Genomic DNA, 24,061 nt, shown 5'->3' with positions numbered 1-24,061 from the left:
ACTGTTTTACAATATAAAAATGAGTTGAACCACCACTAAAACTGGGTGTAGTGTCTGTGAGTCGGCCAAAGTATAAAACTTTTGATGAGGTAAGTTAGTGGAAATCAATACAATACACTAAAGACAATGGGATATTTTTCATAGACTTTATTATAGCTGAACTTCTTTCACTAACAGTTATACACGATGCTCTAAATGTCATGGCTTTTTTTGTCTTAAATACTCTCCGCTCTCAAAGAAAAACTGTAAAAATATTTAATCATTACTAATCAAAAGGTCTCTGAGGGGACAGAGGAAGCTGGCAGAGGTTGTGGGGTGGGGTTCATCTGTGGTCCTTATCAGCGAAGTTCGGTGGGTCTGGGAGGCTGAACAAAAAAAAAAAAAAGAAGGGGGGGGTTCAGTCACATTACATCCAGTTGGGGTTTCACCGCGAAGATGGAGTGGTGTTACCATTTAACGAAAACCTGAAAGAACAACATGAAATATCACGTTAGAATACAATAAGTGCGTTTTCTGTTGCATAACACAGATGATAGGTTGGTAGATTACCTGCACACTCTCTCCATCATGTGTGTGACAAGACGGTCAGAGATGCCTGGACAGGACTCTTCTGCCAGGTTGAAGGCATTCTCCAGTTCCTCAATGGCTCCCACTCCACCGCCGCTAGCTCGCCGCTTGTCCTTCAACTGGTGGTGAAGAAAAAATCAAACAGAAACAATGTTTTATGCTGCGAAGCTCCAAACAAATAATATAACTGCCACAGATTTAGCAACAGTGTCTATTTAGAAGACACGGAATTGATTTATTTATTTTTTTTTTTTTCCTCTGGATTAACTTGCAAGTAACAAAACAATTTTCAACTTAAATTTCATTCTTTTTTTCCCCATTTCCTGATTTGTTTTTTTTTTTTTTAAAAAAAGCTACTTTAGTATTTAAATTATAATATGTGTTTTTTTTAAACTAATTGGCCAGTTCTAACTCTATTGATGATTATTAAATTAAAGCTTGGGTAGCTGGTAGCAAATACTGAATTCCATGCCTGATCAGATTGCCTCACTGTGAATCAGGGAGCTTTCAGAAGTATGTAATTAAATCTATACCAGTCTCTGAAAATTATTTTGGTACCAATTCATTATGTAATTTAATTCCAGATCCAATTAAAAGGAATTGTTTGGCCTACCTCTCTGAAGATTGGTGTTACCAAAGCAGACAGGCATTGTGATTTAGGTTGCCTCTTCATAGAATCTCCTGACTACAAATATGAAATAGAGTGTTAGGAAAACAAAAAAGATATCCAAGAAGATATGACTGTACTATTGTCTGTACTGGATGTTTCTCACCTCTGAATCTGAGTGTGTGTAGCCCTTCTGCAATTTGTTCATAGAGGTGGGTCTGACTGTGGGGAAGGTCCACATTGGACATTGATCTACATCTCCATCAGCATCCCTGAAGAAAGGACAAAAAGAGGGGGAAGTCTGAATAAAAGATGTAGATTTTAGCCAAACAATGGGTTCCGTTTAAACAGTGGATTATCTCCTTTCATGATTTACCTAAAAAAGAGAAATACATTTTAATCAACTTGGGTTGATATTTGGAAGTCTGATAGATTTAAAAATACTCATGCAAACTAAATGAAAAACTAGGAAAGTCAACAAATGATCCATCAGAAGAACTGCTGGTTCAGAAATAAATCATAATTTACATTTACTTTTATCCAAAGCAACTTACAAAAGAGGTAATTATGTTAAAACTTCCAGGTGATAAGAAACCCTGGGTATATAGTCAGTGCTAAATCAGTTTAAAGCTATCTTAATGACATAGTGCAAGTAACAACAGATATACATGTACAAATGAGTCCAGATTAGGTGTTCTCAGAAGAGATGAGTCTTGAAGAGATTCTTGAAGGCAGAGAGGTACTTTGATTGTGTGAATAACTGGTGTGAATAAATGTGGTTTTTTTTTTTTAGACTAACATATCTGAGTCGTCAGAGCTGGATTCCTCCCCATGCCCCTCTGATTTCCAGCGTCGGTAACGGTCTATGAGCTCTGTCAGATAAGCTGTCTTCTTGGTGTAACGTGTGATGAACTTGTGCTTCAGCAGCTCTTTGGCAGTCGGCCTCTGTGCGGAGCAGAAATACATAGAGCAGAGAGCTGCAGATGAAAATTCATGGACAATATATTTGGAGTTAAGAGGAAAAAAAAAAAAACATATATTTGAGGTAAGAGTTTTACTATTAGTCAAATGACAGCTAATTGATGTTCATCAAGAACACAATTTGGTGCACTTAATACCTTCTCTCTTAGATGATTTGAAAAATCTTTTTTTTACATTTTTTTTATTATACTTAAAATCTAAAAAGAAAGCTTGGAATGCAAATGTGATTCAGATCATGTTGAAATATTTGACAAAGTACAGAACAAACTCTAATTCCTAATTAAGAAACAGACATGCTAATCCAATCACTAAATATTTGCTAGGATAAAAACACTCATGTTTTACTTAGTCTGCACTCAGAACACTACTTGCCACAATTCTGACCTTATTCAGCTCAAATGCACGTGTCTGATTTAGCTTTGTTTCTGCTACCTATACTTGCAGGTGGATGCAGGCGTTATACTCACAAAACGAGGGTCTTTATTTAGACAAGCCTCCACAAACTCTTTAAAGGGTTTGCTATAAGGACCTTCCAATGTAGGGGGAGTGTTTTTGGGGATGAGGAACAGGACCCTCATCGGATGTAGATCGGAGTTGGGGGGTTCCCCTTTGGCCAATTCAATGGCAGTGATTCCCAGGGACCAGATATCGGCCTTAAGGAGAGAAACTGCACATTAATTGTGTTTGCTTTTCTAACATACACTGGAACTGGGAAGATGAGTCAAAATGTAGCTACCAGTACAGAACATTTTATGGAATGTCTTTTTTCATTAAGACAAAACTATCTTCTTTTGAACTCAGAGTAACACAACTGTAAAAACATATCTTGACCTACAAAGTGAGCAATAAAACAAGTAAACAGAACTAAAGATGAAGCTTATTCAAAGCATTTATTCAGCTTGTCTTTTGTCTTGACCACAGACTCGCCGCACCTTGAAGTCATAGGCTGACTGCTTGATGACCTCTGGAGCCATCCAGAAAGGTGTGCCAACAAATGTATTCCTCTTGATCTGAGTATCTGTCAGCTGTCCTGCCACCCCAAAATCTGCAAGCTTCACGTCGCCCTGCTCTGACAAGAGCACATTGGCGGCTGGAGGAAGAGAGTCAAAACACAAGCAACAGTTAGCTAGCTTTGCATCTGGTATCTGCTATGATGGTCTTAAATATAATGAGATAAAAATAAAATAAAATTAATTAATTAATTAAAAATCACAATAAACACATAACTAACATATATGATGGAGTCCAAGTCAACAAAAAAATGACAAGTTATTATATTAAACATAAAGTTATCAATAGATTTTCCCCCTTATATGACAAATGGATGCACATATGGACACATCCATTCTCAACTTCCATTGTGACAACAGCTTTAGACATCGGGAGATATTCTAATGTTTGTTAGGAATAATTTAAATATTACACTCACAAGTTGTTTACCGAACATTTAAAAACTATTTAAAATATTATTTAAAAACTGAGCACTAATCATACACAAAATGTGCATGAATATAACAGCTACAGTTATGTTGTGAGATTACAAGCTCACAGATGCTGCCAGTAAATGTATGCAGCGTGTTGGCACATTTCAGGTTTGACTTTGTACTAGGACAACGAAATTAAAAGGTTTCAAATGATTTTTATAAGGTTATGAGCGGTTAAACACAGTTCAGCACTAATTATGCCACTTGCGGTGCTTCCTGTGTGGTCATCGGGACACAGGTCTAATTACCTTTAATGTCTCTGTGAATCTTCCTTTCAGAGTGCAGATACTCCAGTCCTTTAAGTATTTCCCTTAGTATAGTAGCAATGTAGGTCTCTTCAAGAGGTCCCGGGCGGAGCTACGATGATGAAATGTCAACATATGCATCAATGAAAGTTTCAAGAGAGGAGGACAAACCAAGTTTTGCTCTTAAAGTATGCAAAGTGCCATGCTGTTGAGATTAGTTTAAAACTTTGTAAGCTGTGTAAAAAACAAAAGAAATCTTACCAGATCCAGAGCAGATCCTCCACCTAAATACTCCATGATAATCCACAGCTTGGTCCCCTGATGTGAAATGAACATACTTTGTGAAATATGTTCAAGTTTTGAGATTTAAAATCCCTGCTTCACCACTGTCTATATAGTACTGTGTTGTGTGCATGCTGAAAACTGGGAATATGCAAGCATCACCTCAGTCATTATCTCACCTTCAGGTACGATCCAAAATACTTGGTAACAAAAGGACTGTCACACTGGCTCAATACTGTGATCTCTTGCTGAATGTCTTCTATCTCGTCCTCTGCCTCCTCCAGGTCGATAATTTTAATTGCCACCACCTCTTTGGTGCGGTTGTTGATGCCTTTGTACACCTCTCCAAAAGAGCCCTTCCCAATCCGCTCCTGCTTGGTGAAGTACTCCTCAGGGTCCAGATGGGTATTCTGGTTAGGTGACAATAAAGTCAGCACACAGCCACTGAGTATATGTCATCATGATAGTGCTTATATTTCAATTTGTGTGCATGAGTGGGTGTGTTTCATGCTCAGCCACATTCACAGCACAGTAGCTACTGAATAGTTCATCTTTATTATCTATGTCAATACCCATCCATCAAGTCATAATTCATATAATTGCCTATACTCTAGATTAAACTTTGGTCCATCCTGTAATTAAAAAAGCAAAACACTTCAAAGTTCAGTGGTTACTCTCTCGATATGGCATGTGACAACTACAATTGTAAAAAGAGAGAGCTTTTTTTTAAATATTATTGCACACACTAATGAAATTTTACATACAGATATCACTTTGTTGACTGAATTACCATCAACAAGAACATGAAACATAAATTAGGTCATATAGTGCACATGATGCTTTATCACTTATATTGATGGCTTGGACCCCCACCCACCCTATTCCTGAAAAGCCTGACAGACATGGGGGTACAGATTGTCTTGGACAAGAATAAGCTAGAATAAGGTGACAGAGGGTTTATCTACCTGGTTCTGCATGTCTCGAAGGTGTGCCATCCCCTCTGAAGGTTGGACAGAGCACCAGTCAGCTCCAGCTTTCCAAAGTTATCAAATGGTCCTTTCTGTTTTTCCTCCCCTCGCAGCTGTCTAGAAAGCTAGCTTTAACGGGGCTGTCACTCCGCGCACTGTTTTCGGCCTTCAAGTCCAACGGAGGACCGAACAGCCTGGCGAGACAACGCGCTACTGACCGAGACACTCCATGTATGCCTGTGGTGAGAAACAAGAGGGAAAAAATTCTCTCCTCGTGAATTAATATTTAATTCATTTCCAGGAGAGCTTAGCCTGTTGTTCATTTGAAGCTTGAGGAGGACAAAATAATGGCCCAGATCAATGACGCATGCGCAGTGTTAAGGAAGCAGTTGGAAGTGTGGGAGTTGTATTTCTTAACTCTGTGACCGAGGCTTTCATTCAACAACTTAGCGTTCTATTTTCTGCTCATGTTGTCGCTGCTATTTCTGACCATTTATTCTATTATCATAATTATTATATATATATATATATATATATAAATAAATAAATAAATAAATACAAACACATATGAATCCAAATAGTTTGGAATTTACCTAATAGCAATTCTCAGATTGATGGGCAGCGACATTGCTTTTCTAATATCATTATTTATGTCTTTTCATTTTGACATTTTGTTAACACACACCTGAAAGCTCCGGACCGGCAAACTGTCAATCTTTTATGGAGGTGCTCACAGTTGAAGATGATCAGTTAATCTAATGGATTTGATTAGCAGCACCTGGTAGCTACTTACCCTCTGCACACTGAAGCACATTGCTTCTTCTTCTTTTTTTTTTTAGATAAATAAACCCAGACAAAGTGAAACAGGTTGCATGTTGTTGTTCATCTGATGTTGTTTTACCTAATTTCAAAACCTGAGGACCAGAGGAATAATAATGATAATAATAATATAAAGCATATCATGTTACATAATATAATCAAAATAATGAATCACAGAAGCACTGTGTTAAATAAAACAACAAGATGTAACATGTAATCCTCATAGGTATTGTAGGATTAAACGTGGGCATAGTGGTATATAGAATAGAAACATAGAAATGTCATAGTTTAGCCCGTCTCGCCTTGTTATTGAATACAGCAATGTACGAAAAACTTACATGAATCATATGTCGCAAACTTACCAAACCAGCAAAGATTGTACATCCTGCTGTTTAAACAAAACTCCTAAAACAGTAGTTTGGAAACCTAAAGTAAATTAACAGCAGGAAGGAGCAATTATTGTCCACCTTCTGCAGTTAAAAGTATCTTAAATCCTCTGTTGTATTCTTCAAATGGACACTGGGAGTGCACCTTTCACATATTAATTGTTTGAACTATTGATCTTTTCAAAGATCTCCTCCTAAAAACCTCAAATCTTTAAAGGTGGCCAAAGATGTCTGCCCAAGAGAGGAAATCCTATATGTACAGTAGATGCACTCAGGTCTAACGGAACTCCCATCAGAGCTCTGTATTTATTATGTTTATCTATGCATCATCATGTGTACATAATATACATCATGCATGAAAGCTGAAAAACACAAATGAACCTCGGTGAACATTTACGTATATATTGAACAGCTCAACCAGAATGCTTTTTAAGGAAACAAAAAGCATAGTCAGTGTAGTTGTTGGGTACGCTCGTTTTCCGACTTTAGAGCACCGGCTATTGTGGCTCGATGGTGTTGACAACGTAGTTCATATGCTCCGCCCCAACAGTCAAACTACTTGAACATTGACAGCTACAACTACTTTACATGAGTCTACAGCTGTTACGTTTTTCGGTTTCGCTCGATGTTCGGCCTGGTTGATGCTGTTTATATGAAAGAACGAACAGCGTTTTGACTCATGGTAATTTAAATCCTGGTGCTAAAACCTGAACGGTAAGTCGTCATGGTAGGTAAATATTTTATCAACCCCGCCTGATACCGCAGACAGTCAGCGGTTTTCATCTCACAGTTGCGCTAACGTATCAAATACAAACAGCTATCAACGTTTATCAGACTGAGCATATTAATACCAAATTAGCTAGATATTAGCTTACACACCGGCTAAACATGGCGTCTTACATGGATTTTCATTCAGTGACATTGAAACCGCGTGCCAACAACAGCTATACTCATGTCAGTCTTATGTAATTTTACGCAATATAACATTAAATGCTATTTCTAATGCACTATTAATTAACTTATAGTGCTCCACCCCACCACCTTCCACCGTATTGCCCGTAAGGTTTGACTCTTCAACCGCACATGCTTTTTTAGGCAAGCTAAAGATTGTGTTGTGGGTTGTAACTGTTGATTAGCTTGAGCTGACTGACACAGTCATTTAAAATAAGTCGCTATGATGATGTTTTGGCTTGTACGCTACTGACAGTCATATTTGAAGATAGCACCATCCAAAATTCAAGCATATCGTATTATTTAATCTCTACATTCAGCCCAATCTTATAATAATTAACAATAATTTTAGGATAGGGAGATTTGAACATCTGTTTCTTCTCTAAAAATCCCACCAAATCCCACAAATGCAGCTTGAACTCAAGATCCAAATTTTAATTTATTCATTATTAGACAAGATTGTGGAGTCATTGGATCGATGTTTCAGCATCAGGCTTCACTGTTGAAGACACGGGGTCCTCCCCTTGTCCAACAGGAGTTTCATACTCTTTATGTATAAAGCTTGGTGAGCCTTGGTGAGTAGGATGAAGCTAAAGGAGCTATCTCTCAAGAGATGCGGGCAGAACAGTCTGATTTGCCTTTGCTGGAGCCCAAGTGAGTGATTCTCACGAAACTGTCCTAACCTTTGCAAAAACAAATTTAGGTAAATTTTGCTATTTTTTTTCTCTTATTAGTATTAAGCAGGGTTTCAATTAACTGGCTCAATTAAAATTAGTGATCAATACACGTTCTTTAATACATTTTCGGAATGTTTTGAGTCGTTGACCAAATAAATTCATTACTGTAACACATTTTCAATTGATGATAACTGAATATGTATGAAAGGTAGACCTTTTATTTTTTTCATGCATGTTCTATTAATAGTTCAGAATAGTCACATAGTGTAAACATTCAGAAATGTTTTTATTGATACAGTAATTTTAGTTATTATGTTCATTACCGTAACAAAATTGCATTTTTTTTACACTAAATCTTTCCTGTAGTGTAAATTTCACAAGTAATTAAAAAATGTCAATTCAGTAATCTGAAAAGACTTGACAAATAGTTCCTGTACAAAAATAAAATTTGAAGGTATCACTCATTCCCATCCAAATATTTACATATACAGCAAGTGTTACAGTAATGAAAAGCTGTTACGGTAATGAAAAGTTTTGTTACGGTAATGAACTCAAATGGCAGTCATACATAGAAGCCATGTTTTTCGTATTCACAAAGTAGGCTATATGGTCCAATCTTTTTCACTGTTTATTATGCAAGGCTACATTAGAATTACTGAATGATTAGGTTGTCTTAGGTAATGAGAAATTAAGCTCGACTTTACAATAAAACAATGAATCAAGAGCAATTCATAAGGTTTAGTGTAACCACAATCAATACGAATAAGACGAATAAGAATCAATACAATACAATAATCAAATACAATAATCAAACAATCAATAACTTTTCAACCCTCCTTTATACATGTTTTGCCCAAATCTCTAACCCTAACCCTTATACAACATTATAGAATACCGCTGGTCTCGACACAAGTATATTTCTAATATGGTAACACTTTACCGGGGGCTCACACCAAAAGCGCCGTGAGCGGCTGTAGTCGCTCACAACCCGCCACTTCTGCTTCTTCTTCTGCTGGAAGCAGCCAAAGGGGCGGGGCTTATATGTATAGCAACTAGCAGATAATAAGCCATCTGTACATTGGTTTCCAATTTCACCATGGATCGTACTCTGGGCAGCCTTCTTAGTGTTTCTTTGTGTTTGCGCTCTGCCGTTTTCCGCTTTTTTTACACCTTCGGAATCCAGATCGGTCCCAATTGGCTGTCATCACGTCGCCTCACTGCTCATTTGCATAAAGTTGAGCCTTTCTCAACTTTTGAAGCTGACGAAGCTCACAACGCGCCGCTCACAACGCCGGCCGCTCATCGACGCCAGCTTACATTGAAAATGAATGGCAGCTGGCCGCTCACGCCGCTTTTGGTGTCAATAAGGGTCCCTTGTGTTTTTATAAGTAATACACAATAATTGCTAATATTTAGTATTAGTAATTGCTAATAGGAGTTCCCCCAACCGGTCTACATGTGTTTTGTGGACTTGGAGAAAGTGTTTGACCATGTCCCTCGGGGAGTCCTGTGGGGGGTGCTCCGGGAATATGGAGTGCCGGACCCCTTGATAGGGGCCGTTCGGTCTCTGTATGACCGGTGTCAGAATTTGGTCCGCATTGCTGGCAGTAAGTCGGATACGTTTCTGGTGAGGGTTGGACTCCGTCAGGGCTGTCACCGATTCTGTCCCTAACTTTTATGGACAGAATTTCTAGGCACGCCAGGGCGTTGAGGGTGTCCGATTTGGCGACCTCAGAATCGGGTCTCTGCTTTTTGCAGATGATGTGGTTCTGTTAGCGTCGTCGGGCCGTGACCTTCAGCTCTCACTGGAGTGATTCGCAGCCGAGTGTGAAGCGGCTGGGATGAGAATCAGCACCTCCAAGTCCAAGACTATGGTTCTCAACCGGAAAAGGGTGGAATGCTCTCTCCGGGTCGGGAATGAGATCCTTCCCCAAGTGGAGGAGTTGAAGTATCTTGGGGTCTTGTTCACGAGTGGGGGACGAATGGAACGTGAGATTGACGGGCGGATCGGTGCGGCATCTGTAGTGTTGCGGGCTCTGCACCGACCCGTCGTTCTGAAGAAGAAGCTGAGCCAGAAAGCGAAGCTCTCTATTTACTGGTCAGTCTATGTTCCCATCCTCTCCTATGGTCACGAGCTGTGGGTAATGACCGAAAGAACGAGATCGCGAATACAAGCGGCCGAAATGGGTTTCCTCCGCAGGGTGTCTGGGCTCTCCCTTAGAGATAGGGTGAGAAGCTCAGTCATCCGGGAGGGGCTCGGAGTAGAACTGCTGCTCCTCCGCATTGAGAGGAGCCAGATGAGGTGGCTCGGGCATCTGGTTAGGATGCCCACTGGACGCCTCCCTGGTGAGGTGTTCTGGGCCCGTCCCACTGGGAGGAGACCCCGGGGAAGACCCAGGACACGTTGGAGAGACTGTCTCTCGGCTGGCCTGGGAACACCTTGGGATCCCCCCGGAAGAGCTGGAGGAAGTGGCCGAGGACAGAGACGTCTGGGTTTCTCTGTTAAAGCTGCTGCCCCCGCGACCCGACCCCCGACCAGTGGTAGATGATGGATGGATGGAATTGCTAATATATCTGTAAACGGTTAATTAATGCTTAATAATGTACCAACTAATGTTAATTAAGGGACCCTGTAATTTTTTATGAATTTTTAAAGGAAAAAAAATTTTATTAGCAAAAATGGCTACAGCTAGCTAGGTAGTTAGTAGATATGAGAAGGCATGCTGCTACAGTACAGTATAACCCCTAGATAACGAACCACAAAATTTGTAGCCCTGATTATACATCCATAATTCATTACCGTAACACTTCATTTCATTACCGTAACAGCCTTGCATATGTTACGGTAATGAATGCAGAGCGTTACGGTAATGACTGGCAGTTCCATGTTGATAGCATTAATTAGCATAGCTAGCATGACTGGGCAGAAATATTTTCACTAACAGTTTGGCTCTATATAAGTTACTTTTCCACAGAATATCAAATAATTATCTACAAAACTATTTTAAATATACCCTTTTACGGTAATGAACAGTAGTAGTGTGCCAAAGGGTGTATATAATTACAATTTTTAAAATATCTACTAGAAGAACTTGAAATATGATCTTACCTAGTAGGCAATCATGGGATAAAAAAAAACTATTTATTGGAACACAGGGATTTTAATGGAGCCAAATATCATTGTTACGGAAATGAACTGTTCATGCTCCGGACACATGTATTTTGCCCAGAAAATAATAATTCACAAATACTTGGCCCAAAATGATAACACTGCTAGTTAAAGGGTATAACCCCAACCATTTTTTCTATTTATATGTATATTAAATTATGGGGATGTATTGTGATAATTTTGGGTTTAAGATAAAAAATAAAAGCCCGGACACGTTACGGTAATGAATTTTAAGGTTGAAATGTTGTCATAAAATATAGAGTAATCCATCAAATGCAATGACAACAGTAGTCCTACAATTAGTACATACCATAGTTTTATATATAATACAAAAGTTTGATTGTTTTAGTAGTTTAGTCTATCAAATCCTTACAGACACGTCAAAATGCAATTTCGTGAGAATCACCCAAGTACTATCTCATCCACTCCTGTTTTGTGTGACCAAATTAGCCAGAAGTAGGTTAGGTAAAGCAATAGCCTTGGGTTTAGGCTAATGTATCTAAACCCTTACCCTGGTTCCTGAGCTCAGTAGTAATCTGTTACGCTTAATCTAATCCCAGGGTCGATTGGTATATTTTTGTCTCAAGTATTGTAAGGAATGCAAGCTTGAGCTAAAATAGAAAAATAAAAATCCAATTAAAACAAAAATGTTGTAAAGGGAGCTTCTGATGCATTGTCATGGGCTGTTGTCATTTTGGGCTTAAAGAAGTAGTGGACGTCTACTTTCTCATACTTTGTATGAGCTTTACCATGTTTTTCCATTTAATGTGATTTCAGGCTGGATGAGTGGGCCAACTTTCACCCCCTCTGTAGAGGTTGCTGAGATGAACCGCATCCATTTTGAGCTGGAGTTTACAGAGGGCATCAGTCAGCGCATGCGAATACCCGAGACTCTCAAAGTGGCCCCGGAGAGCCAGACAGGGCCCGTCCCACTTCAGCAACCACTGCCACCGCATGCAACTCTGATGCAGGTTCCTGAAAGGATTGTTGTTGCAGGTACAAACAGATACTTTGTTTGCATCATAAAATGTGAAAATGCTACAGGACAAAAGTTGGCCATACTGACAAACAACTGTGCTAACACCATGAGCCAAGAAAGCTAAAACTGGCACGTGTGCTCAGGTCAGGATACTGCACAGAATTTTGGTGAACTGTTGTGACCTTATACCCATTCTGTTTGCAGGTAATGATGAGGACCCAAGATTCGCTTGTCCGCGAGACTTGGATTTAATTCAGTCAGTCCCACCTCTGGACCTCCTGAGCATGAAGGCCCCACCTCGTGTCCTCACCCTTACAGAACAGCCTCTAGACTCTCTTGAAACGGAACAAACTGCCAACTCACAGACTAATCCCAGCCAAGCTGTAAGTGATATAAAGATTTCTATTATGTGTTTTTCTATTTTTATTTTTTCATTTATTTTTTGTTTTCTAGATCTCTCATTTAAATGTCCTTTTGATTACGGTGACTTTCATTAATTTACTGAACTTGACAACGATCCAGAGATTTGTGATATTATAGTACTTGTGTGGGTGATTAAGCGATTTTTACTTAAGTGTTTATTTTAGCTAGTTAGTTAAATCAGTTAAGTTTCTTTAAAAAAATATTGCATACGGATCCAATCAATCTGAAATGTTATGTTTGAATAAAAGTACAATTTTTTTTAATGATATTTGTATTAGAATAAAAATGTAAAAACATATATGTGCAATGTCAGTATTTGTGCAGTGTCAGTAACTATAAACAAGGTTAACTGTAACAAATACCAGCACCTGCTAGGGTATAAATTGTTTTTCAAATCAAGTATCCTGGGAGAGAAGTACTGGAAAGTTGTATTCGTAATAATGCCTCAAAACTAAAGCTTCTTCAACTACAGTGGAGCAAAAAAGTATTTAGTCAACCACCAATTGTTCTCCCACCTAAAAAGATGAGAGAGGCCTGTAATTTTCATCAAAAGTATATCTCAACTATGAGAGACAAAATGAGAAAAAAAAAATCCAGAAAATCACGTTGTCGGATTTTTAATGAATTAATTGGTCAATTCCTCGGTTAAATAAGTATTTGGTCACCTACAAACAAGCAAGATTACTGGCTTTCACAGACCTGTGACTTCTTCTTTAAGAGGCTCCTCTGTCCTCCACTTGTTACCTGTATTAATGGCTCCGGTGTATACTCGTTATCAGTATAAAAGACACCTGTCCACAAGCTCAAACAGTTCCACTCCAAACTCCACTATGGCCAAAACCAAAGAGCTGTCAAAGGACATCAGAAATAAAATTGTAGACCTGCACCAGGCTGGGAAGACTGAATCTGCAATAGGTAAGCAGCTTGGTGTGAAGTCAACTGTGGGAGCAATTATTAGAAAATGGAAGACATACAAGACCACTGATAATCTCCCTCGATCTGAGGCTCCACGCAAGATGTCACCCCGTGGGGTCATAATGATCACAAGAACGGTGACCAAAAACCCCAGAACCACACGGGGGACCTAGAGAATGACCTGCAGAGAGCTGGGACCAAAGTAACAAAGGCTACCATCAGCAACACACTACGTCGCCAAGGGCTCAAATCCTGCAGTGCCAGACGTGTCCCCCTGCTTAAGCCAGTACATGTCCAGGCTCGTCTGAAGTTTGCTAGAGAGCATTTGGATGATCCAGAAGAGGATTGGGAGAATATCATATGGTCAGATGAAACCAAAATAGAACTTTTTGGTAAAAACTCAACTCGTCGTGTTTGGAGGAGAAAGAATGCCGAGTTGCATCCAAAGAACACCATACCTACTGTGAAGCATGGGGGTGGAAACATCATGCTTTGGGGCTGTTTTTCTGCAAGGGGACCAGGACGACTGATCTGTGTTAAGGAAAGAATGAATAGGGCCATGTATTGTGAGATTTTGAATGAAAACCTCCTTCCATCAGCAAGGGCATTGAAGATGAAACGTGGCTGGGTCTTTCAGCATGACAATGATCCCAAACACACTGCCTGGGCAACGAAGGAGTGGCTTCGTAAGAAGCATTTCAAGGTCCTGGAGTGGCCTAGCCAGTCTCCAGATCTCAATCCCATAGAAAATCTGTGGAGGGAGTTGAAAGTCCGTGTTGCCCAGCAACAGCCCAAAAACGTCACTGCTCTAGAGGAGATCTGCATGGAGGAATGGGCCAAAATACCAGCAACAGTGTGTGAAAACCTTGTAAAGACTTACAGAAAATGTTTGACCTCTGTCATTGCCAACAAAGGGTATATTACAAAGTATTGAGATGAACTTTTGTTATTGACCAAATACATATTTTCCACCATATTTTGCAAATAAATTCTTTAAAAATCAGACAGTGTAATTTTCTGGATTTTTTTTTCTCATTTTGTCTCTCATAGTTGAGGTATAGCTTTGATGAAAATTACAGGCCTCTCTCATATTTTTAGGTGGGAGAACTTGCACAATTGGTGGTTGAAAAAGATACAGCCAAAGAGACACTCATTGTTCCAGTTCCTCTACCTGGTTTTGTTTCTGGCGCTGCAACAAGTTTGCCTTGCTTCTATGCTTTGTTACCACAGACTTTGTACAAACTTTAAACTTTACAGAGGTGTGTTCCTCATCTGATCCTGCAAAAACAAACTGTTGCCATTTTGATATGGCAACAGGACTACCTGTCTTTGGTTTTATTTTATAATCTTTGGTGTGGCAGTCATTACTTATTGTCTTATTGGCAAAGCTTGCATGTGCAGGTATCTACAAGAAAACAGCAACATTCTACATTACCATGGTGACATCAGATGAAGCGCTAATCTCAATTCAGCAGTTTGCAAAGTCTTCACATGTATACACATAGAAACTACCAACAGACATATACTACAATATATTTTGTAGAGGCTGGCATTGTTGCCAAAAGTTCTGTAAGCAAATAATAGTGAAATGTAACAATAATTGTGTCTGGGTTACATATGATATTATATAATCTTTTCACTTTGGACATTGGTCATTTTATGGGAATCTTTAGATTGTGCAATATTATTTAATCTGCATTTATTTCTGAGGAAATTCTGAAATAGAGTTGAAATCTGGGACGTTCTTGCTTTCTTGTTGTCCTCATTAAGATATTGTTGCACTCTTTCACTTTACTTGTACAACTCATACCATGCAGGTGCAAATTAGTGCAAGGTATTCAACAATGCAAATGGCAGGCATCACTACAATTATTCCAACATACCTTTTAAACAAATTTAGAGGATTTGTTTTGACAGCAGTAACATGGTAGAATTTGATGGATTATGGATTTTTGGGGTCAATGGTGATTTTACAGTGTAAAAAAAAAAATCCAATATTGATTATTTGTGTGATAGTTTATGCTTGTTGATGCATATAGCATGTTACTTTTTAATGAAAATGGATAATATCCATGGGTTTGATGCTCTTTAATCATCCAAGACTGTTCAAAAACAAGATGTCACATGTTTTTCACCTCTGACTTACCCCCTTAGGAGACAAACGGTTATTTTTCCATCTCCTACCCCAATTTAAAGTCGAAACGCTGTGTAAAATATAAATATAAACAGAATGCAATGATTTTGAAACATATTAAACAAATATCTTATTTACAGACATATCAGATTGTGAAATTTAGCTGACATTTAGCTATTTGACGATAGATATTTGCTCATTTTGAATTTGGCAGCAACATGTCGCAAAAAAATAAAGAATTGGGACAGGACCATGTTTACTACTGTGTTTACCTCTTTTAACAACAGTCTGGGGACTGAAGGGACCAGTTTCTGGAATTTTGGAAGAGGAATGTTTTGCAATTTTTGTCTGATATAGGATTCTTGCTGCTTAACATTCCTAGGTCTTCATCGTACTTTGCATTTCTAGATGAACCAAATGTTTTCAATTGGTGAAAGATCTGATCTGAAGGCAGGCCAATCCAGCACCTGGCCTCTTCTACTGCAATTCAGAGTCTAAGAAATTTGTGGTGCACAAGAAAATGGACCAGACTCAATGAATAATCCCTATAGACCAGTGAGCAGTGCTGACAAACATGTCATTGGGGTCATCAGGTGGGGACCTCCTTTCATCAGTGTTTCGTCTAGTTGGGCCCAACGACACCACCAGGAGGCTAGACAGTGATCACTGGCGTCCCTGAGTCACTCCCCTAAATGCCAATCATCACTGCGCTTCACACCACAACAACCATTGTTTCTTCCACAACCACAAGCTACCCCAGCATCTCACCAACTGCACACTAGTCATAGCGGGGTGGGGATACAAACCCTGGTTCGGTTAGGGGTAATGAAAGTATAGAGGGTGCCCGAGGTGGAGGCAGGACAATACACACAAGCAGATTCAGCAGACAAACTCACGTAAACAGTCTTACAGTCACTAAGAATGCCAGCAAATACAAGGCCTTACAGGCCAACTCACCTGAAATGGCCGCCTGGTTTCAAAAGGCTGACACGGGCCACACCCTCCACTTAAATACATTTTGGATTTCTTCCTTGCTTCTCTCAAGAGTCTGAGTGCTCCCCCTGCTGGGCCCCCAGCTACTATTGCTTCTTCTAATACATTTCCTTCACTATTTTCCTCACACTCTGTCCACTTACACCTAATTTCCTCAAAATTGAGACTACAGACTTTGCAACAAGTCCTCTACATTATACTTCCACTGGACAGATCCTAATTTTCCATCCTCGCTGCTCTGCTTCTGCACCCAACTGTACATACCTAAGCCTTTTCCTTTCATATGCTTCTACCACTAAGTTCTCCCAAGGAACAGTCAGCTCTATGAAATAGAGAACTCTCATTCTACTCCTAGAACACAAGACTATATCAGACCCTAGATTTGTAGACTACCACAAGACTGTATCTTCAATACCTGCAGATAAGCTTCTTAATACTTGGTTATGTCGCCACATATACCGACCGGCATTATGACGGACTAACCTTACAACCTGACAGAATGTGCTTTACAGTTGCAGTACCTGAACATAGCGGGTCTCCATTTACCCAGAGTTTTAGGTTTTGGGGATGTTAGGATGGCCATGTAGCGGCTGGATTCGCAAGGTAAGAGACTTGAGGCCGGAGTTGTGTGAAACCAACCAGGTGTTTATTCACCAACAATACGTAAACATACAGACACACACGAGGGACTAAGAGCAGAGTGGCAACAGCAACCACAAGAACCGCACGTGGCGCAACTGGCAGCCTTAAGTACTATTCTGCCGCTACCAACCAAGACCCTAGGGAATTCTACCCCTCCCATTACTTATCCACATAACAACAAGAAACAAAACCTTAAAATACATTTACCCTCTACTATACGCTCAATCAATTACATCTTCTACTGGTTCTAAACAATATTCCCAAATCTATAAAATACCTCCCATGAACTGATTCTGGTGCGTTTTCCCCCTTACACCAATCAGTTCATGGTACAACCCAGAACCTTTAAATATAGCGCAGTAAGCGCAGGGACTCTTTTCGCCTGAACACCCTGGAGAGGAGACACAGGTGAGTGACTTACACATACACACACATATTTCAGTTATCTGGCATAGTTGCATCACATTTATCAAGCACCATTAGCTACAGTTAAAGAGCATTGTTTAGGCAACCAACTAACTAAATGTTTCCTTTGCAGGCCTGGTCCCCACTCATCCCCTGCTGAGGGCAACACAGGACCAGCACACACTGTTAACAATATACACTCAATAAACACTTGTTAATTTGTTTGTGCCTCATTCTTAAATATGTTAACTTTGTGTCCTTTGTGACATTAAATGACCAAAGGGGACACCAGGGGAGTTGGCAATACATCATATATTGGCCCTATCAAAAATCTAATACTCCTTTCCTCCATATAACACACATCTTTCCAACTAAGCTTTTTCTTCTCTTCACCTTTCCAATTCAATCACTGTCCCTGCTTAGCCTGAGTCACTGCCTTTGTACCCCTTAACATTTCCTCCTGTCTACAAAAACCTGCTCAACAACTAGCTTTCTCTTCTCCTTGGGACCTGCTCTACTCTACACCGGTTTGCCTCCCTGGCCTATTTGAACATTTCCCACAATCTCTGTATGTCTAAGAGTTGCTTCTGTCTCCTGAGCTGCCATTCTTGGATTCCATTTCCTCCCCTTGGTTGGGTTTGGAACTACCTTACTAACTACCACATCTTTACTCCCAGCTAACAGGAGCTCTGTCCTGACTTTAGTACATTTAAACTCCTCTACTAGACTAGATACTGGGAATATGCCTTTCCCATACAGTGCCACAGTACTTAAACATCTCGGAACACCTAGCCACTTCCTAATGTAAAAGCTGAGTAATCTTTCCATTTTTTTTCTGCAACAGATAATGAAATCTCATACACAGACAGTGGCCACGTCAACCTAGGAAACAATCCAAACTGCAGACACCACAGCTTCAATTTCCTGGAAGCCCTGATTTATCTATTCTATCCAGTCCCTCAGCAACATCTTTCCGAAACTGCACTACCTGCTCTCCATCATTCAAGTCTGCCTGGTACCACCTACCTAAACTCTTTACTGACTTTTCCCTAATTATTGGAATTTTTCTTCATCTATTACAATATTTCTACCACTTAATTTCCCTCTACTTATTGAAATACTTCTAGACTTACTAGGTTTGATTTTCATACCTGCACACTTTAGATTTTTGTTAAGTCTCTCAACTATTCTGTTCATACATGGCACTGTTACCAACGTCATATCATCCATGTAGGCCCTAATTGGTGTAAGGTGCAAGCCATCCTGACGTCTTTCTCCTACAACCCACTGGAAAGCTCTAATAATTACGTCCATCGCCATTGTAAATGCTAATTGATAAATCGTACACCCTGCCATAATGCCTATTTCTAGCCTCTGCCAACCTGTTGTGAAACCTGCTGTACTTAGGCACAGTCTAATATCCTGGTAATATGCTGTTACTAAGATAACTACAGGCACTCTAAAATAAGCACTCTAAAATAATCAAACACCAAATAAGGCTGTGTGGCACTGAACCAAATGCATTTGTAAAATCCAGAAATATAACATGCAAGTCTTTTTTCTCACTCTTGGCTGTCTGAATCTGATGCCAAATCATGCTAGTGTGCTCTAAACACCCTGTGAAACCTGGTATTCCTGCCTTCTGCAGAGTAGTATCTATTAAGCTATTCCTTTCTAAATAACTAGCTAATCTCTGTGCAACCACACTAAAGAAAATCCTCCCCTCTACATTTAGGAGAAAGATCATCCAGAACTGACTCAGGTCCAAGGACTCTTTCTCCTTTGGAATAAGAACTCTTCCTGCCCTACACAAAGCTCTAGGAATGAACTTTTTCTCCCAAACTATTCTTCAGTGCCTCCACAAAAACTTTAGGATATCAGGTGCACTTTTATTAACCCGGCAGGGGACTCCATTTGGCCTTGGGACTGACGAAGCCTTTGCACGCCTGACTACCTCCTCAACCTCCTTCCAACTAGGTGGTCTAACATCCGTCTTATGAGCTATCTCTCGTAATGGTCAGGCGGAAGGCCTACTACTCTACACTGCTCAAGATCTGAATATGTATTTCTTAGAAACTCTTCCACCTCTGACTTTATTGCTTAAGTCATACTTCATTATCTTGCTGAAATATGCAAGGCTTTCCCTAAAATAGGGAGCACATGTTGCTCTAAAACCTGTATATAATTTTCAGCATTGATGGTGCCTTTCCAGATGTGAATGTTGCTAGGTCTATAAGCACAAGTGCAGCCCCATGTAATCAGAGATGCAGGCTGTTGAACTGTGCACTGATAACATGCAGGTCTCTAGTCCAGAGGATGTAATGTCCATGATTTCCAAAAAAACTTCTATTTGTCTGACCATAGAACAGTTTTGTACTTTGCCTTTGTCCATTTTTAATTGATTTTGGTCCTGAGAAAATGGCAGCATTTCTGGATCATGTTCACATATGGATCATGATAAATCTTTAACCAGCATTTTTGGAAGGCGCGTTGAACTCTGTTTATAGACAGTGATTTCTCGAAGTGTTCCTGAGCGCATGCAGTGATTTCCACAACAGAATTATGTCTGTTTTTAATGCAGCCTTGTTTGAAGGGCCTGAAGGTCATGGGCATTTAATATTTATTTTCCCAAAGAGATGTCACCAGGTTCTCTGATTCTTTTGATGATATTACATACTGTAGATTATGGAATATTCATAGTGTTAACAATTTTACTCTAAAGAACATTATTTTCAAATGACTCCACAGTTGCAGTTTTTTGCAGATTGCTGAACCTCTGCCTACCTTTTAATTCTGAGAGACTCTGCCTCTCTATGGTGCTCTTTTTTATCATTAGTCACGTTTCTGACCAGTTGACCTTCATAGTTGCAACATGTTCCTCCAGCTGTTTCTTTTCCAGCCTTATGTTTCCCATGTCCCCACTTTTTTAAAATGTATTGCTGTCAGCAAATATTTTTCCGGAAATAGTCAAATGTTGGTTTGTGAGATTTGAAAATCTTTGAATTTTGTTTTTAGTAACCTTTTTACATAGCATCAAACTTTTTTTCAAATTGGGTTTGCATTCAGTCTAATAGATAAAGTGAATGTGAGCACAGGTGAGCACAGATTCTTTGCCTCACAGTCGCTAAAGGAAATGTTGGACATGTTTTACACAGGTAAACCTGTACACTTTTTTTTCTACATTAGTTTTACAAACAATAGCAATCAATTATGGCTTATTTTACTTTACCTGTTAATTTGTAACCTGTGATGTGATTCTAACACTAATCAAAATATTTGCATCTAAAATAGGTCAACATTCATGCTCGATCTCGGAGAGAGCGCATCACAAGTGAGAACTCATCTGGTCGTCAGATCAGTCAAATCAGCAGGATTGACATAAGGTAAGGACACAACCACAAACCCCTGTTAAAACACTGCATCCTTATTTCCCTTATAGATCACAATATCACTGTTCTTTGGTTTTAAAAAGTCTAATCTTTATTCACTTCTTTATCCTCTATTTGTCTCCATTTGTCCCTCTGACAGTGTAACCCCATCCCCTCCTGCTCCCCCAGTTCGTTTATGTCCTCCCCTCTGTTCCCCTGAAGATGCTAACATCAACCTGTTCACAGCTGCGGGGTTCCTGTCTTACATCCAGTCAACAACTCGTCGTGCATACCAGCAGGTCCTAGAGGTCCTCGATGACAGCCACCGCAGGTGATTTATTTATTTTTTCTTTTCTGGCTTTAAATTTCCCATCAATCACTGCACTCAGAAAGTTTCCCTGGATGCTGGGGCTGAGAAACAATGTTTCAGTGGACAGCTGTCAGGTTTACGGTCAAGTTAATGCCACAGTTTTCAAGTTTTCAGTGTTGTTGGATTATTATTTTGTTCACACCCGACAACATGTTTCTCTTGGGATTGGGAGGCTTGAAGTCTTAGCAAGTTCACACTACCCAGCTGATCTGAGTTAGAGTCACACAATTCAAGACTTTTTGCCAGACTTGACTCATCTCACTGATCTCTATGAAGCTGTTCCAGCTGTCTTGCAGACAAGTCTCTCCCCTGTCATGAATGTTAGAGTATGAAACAAGTAGCTCCTTGTGACTGTGTGTTGCTCACCTAGTTGTTGAAGAAAATAGGCAATTTCTCTCCACTCTTGTCCCTCTCAAATCTGTCATGATGTCACACTCTGGAAACAACAAAGATGCGTAAATCTTTGATGCATTATTTGATAAGTACAAGATGGAAAATGAATGTTGCAAAAATTTCCCTTCTAAAGATTTCTTTCTAACGACAGTGGATGTACAGTTTGACTTGAGCTAATTCTACTGGGCACGCTAGTTTTGTCGTCAGTCTAAATTAACATGTGTTCATCTCCACAGGACACACCTGGACTTGGATATGAACCCTGATGAGTCTGGCTTAGTTGATGCTTCATCACTGCGACGGCAGGTACAATGTCTCAGGTGCTTCGATGACGTGTGTCCATGTTAAAGGCTTAATATACCTTCACAGTACTCTGCTGAACATAAAGTGTTTGCTCTGTTGTTCACTATTAACTGTTAGGGTATAGTATTTACCCAAAGTTAGAGCTTATATTGGGCTTCTTTGAAGCATGCTGGCAGAGCAGAACTCACAGTGACAGTTGACACAAAACCAGCATTAAAAATATAAAGAAGTGAGAGATTATGCAAACCTTTCCCCAGAAAGCAGACATTGTTCAACTTCATAAACAATAGAGTGCTCAGTGTTTTCCGTATAATTTATATCTAAAAGAAGGACCAGTCCTTTTTGTTTATTTGGTAGAATCAGAATCCAAATTAAGGTATTGTATTGTCTCCCTGTTAGACTGGAGAAATAAATGTTGACATGTTTATGTGGTGATCTAGATCGTGAAGCTCAACCGACGTCTGCAGCTGCTGGAGGAAGAAAACAAAGAACGCTCCAAGCGAGAGGTGATCCTGTATTCTGCCACAGTGGCTTTCTGGCTTATTAACACCTGGATCTGGCTACGTCGCTAAAATGGGATAGAGAGTCGCCCAAAACACTGGAAGCCAATACAACTCTTTTATTTATTTATTTTTCTTAAAGGTTTAGTCAGTAAATTCCAACACATGTCTTTACTAACATTTAAAGGCAACCATGGAACACTACTGCATTAGCAAAAGTCTTCAACAACAGGCCTCAAGCAAAATTGTCTTGATTGACTGACAGATCCCAACTTTAGCACAGTCATGCTTAGTTTATATTTTGTATGATACTAAATTTTACTTTGGTTTGTATCTACAATTTGCCAGCCGAACCATGCAGCGATTTTGGTGTGTTACCACAGCAATTAACTAAGGAAGTAATCGCACAGATTTAAAAAATCTTTTCTCTCCCATTCCTGTTTGAATGAAGTACAGCAGCATCTCAGCAGCATGCTTTTACAAAACACCTCAAGTCAGCAACAGCAGCTGCTTGGAGTGTGGGATTTTAATTCTTCCTAATAGGGTTAAAAAAAGGCTACAATATTGAATATATATATATATATATATATATATATATGAATGAATTGTTGAATCATCGTTTAAGGAAGAGTCCAAAACTTTATTTGAAACCACCAACAAAACAGCTGGACATGTTGATTTTGCCTAAATGCGGAAAATAACCCCAGTATGCACAGAAGTTTACCTCACAAGTGTGGATCGTGCTACAATTGTAGGGATTTAGTTTGCCAAAATGCAAATGATTCCAGTTCCCTCCAATAATCAGATAGGTGTCATTGTTTCTCGAGTCATTTTATTTTATTTTTTTAAAGTAAATAAGCAAAGACGGATTTATTTAATGTTTTAAACTGCCAAGCTCCATGGAAAGCAGTTTGCAGTATGTTGAGTATTCTGCATGATGAGTTTGTTGTTATTACTTTGTTGGTGGTTTTGAATACAGCCGGATCCTTTCTCCACCTTTCAAATATTGTACTTGTGTTCAGTTTCTTTAATGAGAAACCTAACATTAAAAAGATGGTCCCCAGCATTAGTCAGTAAAAACCGTTGTCGGTTGTCAGCCGTTACTGATGTATTGCTTCATGCACAGCGCCGGTGAACCAGTACTGTTTGCACTTTTAAAGGCTATTTGTATGTGAACATCAGATCAAAATAAATCCTTGTTGCCATATACCTTATATCGGACCTATGGTGGACCTTCCCCCAGCAATGTGACAACTCTGAATGGACTACTGGGTATGTCTGCAAAAGGCACTGCTTTGCTCTAATGTGACATTGTTCACCTATGAAGGCTTTGCTGACAGTTTTGTGTGGATCAAATTAAGAAAACAAAGATTTTTATGCTTGATAAAATGACACTGATAGTTAGCTTCTTTTGCTTTGTTAAAGTAAGCATAATTTGTCAAGAGAGGCTTTTTAGCCTCAGGCAAACAAGGATTTACTTTAGTGACACTTGTTTTGGGA

The 24,061-nt window shown here is 39.5% G+C and overlaps 2 protein-coding genes across 2 annotated transcripts; one reads left to right on the top strand and one right to left on the bottom strand.

Annotated features, from left to right (window-relative positions):
* Positions 1-132: 132 nt before the first annotated feature.
* stk25b (serine/threonine kinase 25b) lies at positions 133-5,512 on the bottom strand. Its single transcript, XM_072364120.1, has 11 exons — positions 5,132-5,512; positions 4,346-4,576; positions 4,146-4,202; positions 3,888-3,996; positions 3,088-3,245; positions 2,623-2,808; positions 1,974-2,119; positions 1,341-1,446; positions 1,181-1,252; positions 550-686; positions 133-464 (listed from the first exon to the last, which is right to left on the bottom strand). The coding sequence occupies exons 1-11, from the start codon at positions 5,159-5,161 to the stop codon at positions 425-427; spliced, it is 1,272 nt and encodes a 423-aa protein (XP_072220221.1). The 5' UTR covers positions 5,162-5,512; the 3' UTR covers positions 133-424.
* Positions 5,513-6,847: 1,335 nt separating this feature from the next.
* LOC140268897 (mitochondrial fission factor homolog A-like) lies at positions 6,848-24,010 on the top strand. The gene is made up of 7 exons (XM_072363892.1): positions 6,848-7,053; positions 11,914-12,132; positions 12,320-12,498; positions 20,919-21,010; positions 21,156-21,326; positions 21,995-22,064; positions 22,502-24,010. Exons 2-7 carry the CDS (start codon positions 11,919-11,921, stop codon positions 22,631-22,633), a joined length of 858 nt encoding a protein of 285 aa, XP_072219993.1. The 5' UTR covers positions 6,848-7,053; positions 11,914-11,918; the 3' UTR covers positions 22,634-24,010.
* The last annotated feature ends 51 nt before the right edge of the window (positions 24,011-24,061 follow it).

This window comes from Leuresthes tenuis, unplaced genomic scaffold (genome assembly GCF_036924035.1).
Source record: "Leuresthes tenuis unplaced genomic scaffold, fLeuTen1.0.hap1 SCAF_14, whole genome shotgun sequence".
Taxonomy (NCBI): Eukaryota; Metazoa; Chordata; class Actinopteri; order Atheriniformes; family Atherinopsidae; genus Leuresthes; species Leuresthes tenuis.
The sequence above is the reverse complement of the archived record's forward strand: the minus strand, read 5'-3'. Positions and strand labels throughout refer to the sequence as shown.

Excerpts from the sequence above, each read along its gene's own strand:
- stk25b (XM_072364120.1), bottom strand. The coding sequence starts at position 5,161 with ATGGCACACCTTCGAGACATGCAGAACCAG. Across the intron at positions 4,577-5,131 it reads TTCGAGACATGCAGAACCAG|AATACCCATCTGGACCCTGA; the intron begins GTAGATAAACCC and ends TCACCTAACCAG. Across the intron at positions 3,997-4,145 it reads GAGGATCTGCTCTGGATCTG|CTCCGCCCGGGACCTCTTGA; the intron begins GTAAGATTTCTT and ends TCATCATCGTAG.
- LOC140268897 (XM_072363892.1), top strand. The coding sequence starts at position 11,919 with ATGAGTGGGCCAACTTTCACCCCCTCTGTAGAGGTTGCTGAGATGAAC. Across the intron at positions 12,133-12,319 it reads TGAAAGGATTGTTGTTGCAG|GTAATGATGAGGACCCAAGA; the intron begins GTACAAACAGAT and ends TTCTGTTTGCAG. Across the intron at positions 22,065-22,501 it reads CTTCATCACTGCGACGGCAG|ATCGTGAAGCTCAACCGACG; the intron begins GTACAATGTCTC and ends GTGGTGATCTAG.